The sequence below is a fragment of the Buceros rhinoceros genome, unplaced genomic scaffold (genome assembly GCF_000710305.1).
Source record: "Buceros rhinoceros silvestris isolate BGI_N320 unplaced genomic scaffold, ASM71030v1 scaffold12017, whole genome shotgun sequence".
NCBI lineage: Eukaryota > Metazoa > Chordata > Aves > Bucerotiformes > Bucerotidae > Buceros > Buceros rhinoceros.
Window position 1 is genome coordinate 1 of NW_010421627.1, and position 2,928 is coordinate 2,928.

The window sequence follows — 2,928 nt, forward strand, 5'->3', positions numbered from 1 at the left end:
CTGTAGCTGAGAAGAAGAATGAAGGTTCAGGGTCATCCACGCAAAGGATTTCCCCTGGAGAAGGTCTTTCCTGGGGGTGGGGTGATGTCGACAGCCAGACCATCTGTCAGACACGTACGTCACCAGGGTTTCATGACATGCATCACCTCTGCCTATCATCGCCATAGCCTGGTCCCCTGCAGGAGGTGTGCCACCCCTTTGTTCTCCGCCTCCACAGAGCCCCTCGCTGGGGCAGAGCTGGGGCCCAAATCGATCACGTCCCAGATCCCTGGGCTCTCTCCCTGCACCGAGCTCCTGAGCTGGGGGCTGACCCCTGGCCCTCCTCTGAGCACTGGCAGGGCAGAGATGGTCCCCATGGCTCTCACTCAGGATTGAGGAGATGCCAGAGCGCTCAAGGACAGTGCAGAACAAGATCTGCCTTCACAATTCTGTTTTCCAAGTCATACACCATGATTTTTATTTCTTTACAGACCTTTCTGATTGCATCTTGAGAGGCCACATCTGTCTACCACATCTGTCTGCCTCAGGGCACGGGCATCCTACTCACCCAAGGCTAGTATCGTCATGGTGATCCCTGACACGGACGCCCCCACGACACATCTGAAGGCCATGTACACATAGAAATGGGGCGCAAAGGCAGCTCCTACACCAAACAATCCCAGCAGGAAGATGGAGATCAGAATGACTGGCCGGCGGCCGATCCTGGGGAGGAAGAAGGGAGACACAGTTGGTGTCTGGAGAGTCTCTGTGCAGATGGGGAAGAGCCCGGTGGCTCACGCAGTGATTGTATTGCCCTCTCTTGAGGGTGATAAGGCTCAGGCTAGAGACGGAGCTGACACATGAAGCATCCTGTGCACACGTGTGCCCTTCTCCCCTCCACTCTCTGTGTGGCCACGTCCTCACTGAACCTGAGGACTTTGGTCAGGGTCCCTCTTAGTGAGGAGTGGTGACAAAATGCACGGGGTGTGGTGGCCAATCGGATGTGGAGCAACATGGCATTCTGAGCGGAGCCAGCTTTGCACAGCCCCTGGACGGGTGGTTATGTCTCCTCACCTGTCACTTAGTGGCCCAAAGATCATGGATCCTAGGAACAGCCCCAGCATGTAGATGGACTGGGCGATGTCTTTCAAGTCCTTCCTGTCACACACCAGGTCAAACTGGAGGAAGGAAACACAGATGGTTTTGCTCTCGACAGGATCCAGATACTTTCTGATCCCACCTCCAAGGGTGCAAGTCTCCATGGCACGTACAGAGCACACAAGTCAGAGGTGGGACAAGCTCATGGGGCACTCAGTGGTGCCCCTCTGCCAAGCACTGAGACCTGCAGGACACCTCCCCAGCCCAGGCATCCCCAGGCGAGCCTCCTGGTTGGCAAATTTTGCTTAAAGTGGGACTTCGCACAAAAGTCCCAGCAGCTCACTTCCTGCTGGCCTGCCTGCCCTCCCAGAGGAAAAAGCAGGAGTTCCTGGGCCAAGCATCTTCTGTTGAAGAGATGCTCAGCACCCAGAGGGCATCTCTAGAGAGAACCACATGGGGAAGGTCACGTATGGGAAATACAGGGAGGTCAGAAACACTGAAAGAGAAGTTCAGCACTGCCCGCTGGACACTGCTGGTGCTGCTGATGGTCCTGCAGACCATTCGATCTGCAGCTTTAAGAGCTTCCCTCTCCTTGTCGAAACAGTGCCTCCACAGAGAGCGAGGAGTGGTGAAGAACTCAAGCTCCTTGTGACAACCCTAGTTGGAGTTGCAGCAGCGAGACCCCCAGGAAGACACCCCTCGCCCTGACAGTTCTCCAGCATGCATGGGAGCAGAAAGCAAGTGCTGAGTTCCGCCTCCTTCCACCGTAGGGTGTCCAAAGCACAGGGCTGTGCACAGGTACAGGTTGGAAGGTTGCCCTGTGTCTGCAGAGGGGCAGAGAGAACCAAAAGGTCTCACCACGAGGGATTAACCTCTCCACTGGCTCTACCTGTGTCCCTACTGGCCTTGATACTGCAGCCTGCTTCCCCAAAGTCCACCTGATGTAAAGCCCAGCCCAGGCCAGCTGCACCATGGCCAGCAGCAGCTTTGACTGAACGGCAGGACAGGGTGGCCGTTCGGGTGTCCCAACCCTTCCACAGCCCCAGCAGATCAAAAAGCGGTTACAGACCTCGGTCACCAGGGACGGCGGTTGCGCCGAGGGGTACACCCAGCCACTGCTGCACTTCTCCGTGGCGTTCAGGCCGTATGCCACGATGGAGTCGAGGTCCCAGTCCACCGGCGAGTACATGAAGCACTGCTCGTACGCCCCGTTCACGTCCCGGGGCAGGGTGAGGCTCAGCTGCTCTTCCTCCGTCAGGTTGGGGCTGATGTCGAGGATCCAGCTGGTGTCACAGTGATGTGGCACGTCCAGAACCATAAAGAGTTGGCAAAACTGGTGGAAAGCCACATTGAGGCATGGAAACAAGGTGAGCAGCACCAGCCGTTCCTGAAACGGCCCAAAATCACCAACCGCTTTCAGAAGGTCCCCGACGCCCGACATTGGCAGCTGCCCCTGGAACAGGACAGTGCTGGGACAGACTTCCCAGAGTGCTGGAATTAATGTTTAAACCCAAGATAAGCTCTGCAAACACAGGCAGCCACTCCAAACACGTAAAGTCAGGATAAACAATGCCTGATATTTCACCTCTCCTAAGTACACTGTGTCATCCATTAATCATCTCTGCCCCCCATGAACACGCGGTGCTGGCTGGAGCAGGAGGACCCCTGTTCCTGGCAACCCAGGACAGCCTCTCTGCCAGGGCCAGGTGGCACCGACAGGGGAAAAGGCTTTCCTCCAAAGCCACCGCAAGTGCTGCATTTGCTGAACCACCGCCAGTGCCCAGAGGTTCCGAAGGGCCGACCCGGAGGATGCGGCAAGGAGAGCAGGACAGCCACGGGCAGCACAGGACA

General features: G+C 56.8%; 1 protein-coding gene across 1 annotated transcript; it reads right to left on the bottom strand.

Annotated features, from left to right (window-relative positions):
- Nucleotides 1-547: 547 nt before the first annotated feature.
- LOC104496603 (solute carrier family 22 member 14-like) lies at nt 548-2,518 on the bottom strand (the record flags this gene model as incomplete). The annotated part of the gene is made up of 3 exons (XM_010139748.1): nt 2,147-2,518; nt 1,054-1,157; nt 548-702 (listed from the first exon to the last, which is right to left on the bottom strand). Coding segments are annotated over exons 1-3 (631 nt in total), but the record flags the coding sequence as incomplete, so codon positions are not given.
- Between the last annotated feature and the right edge of the window lie 410 nt (nt 2,519-2,928).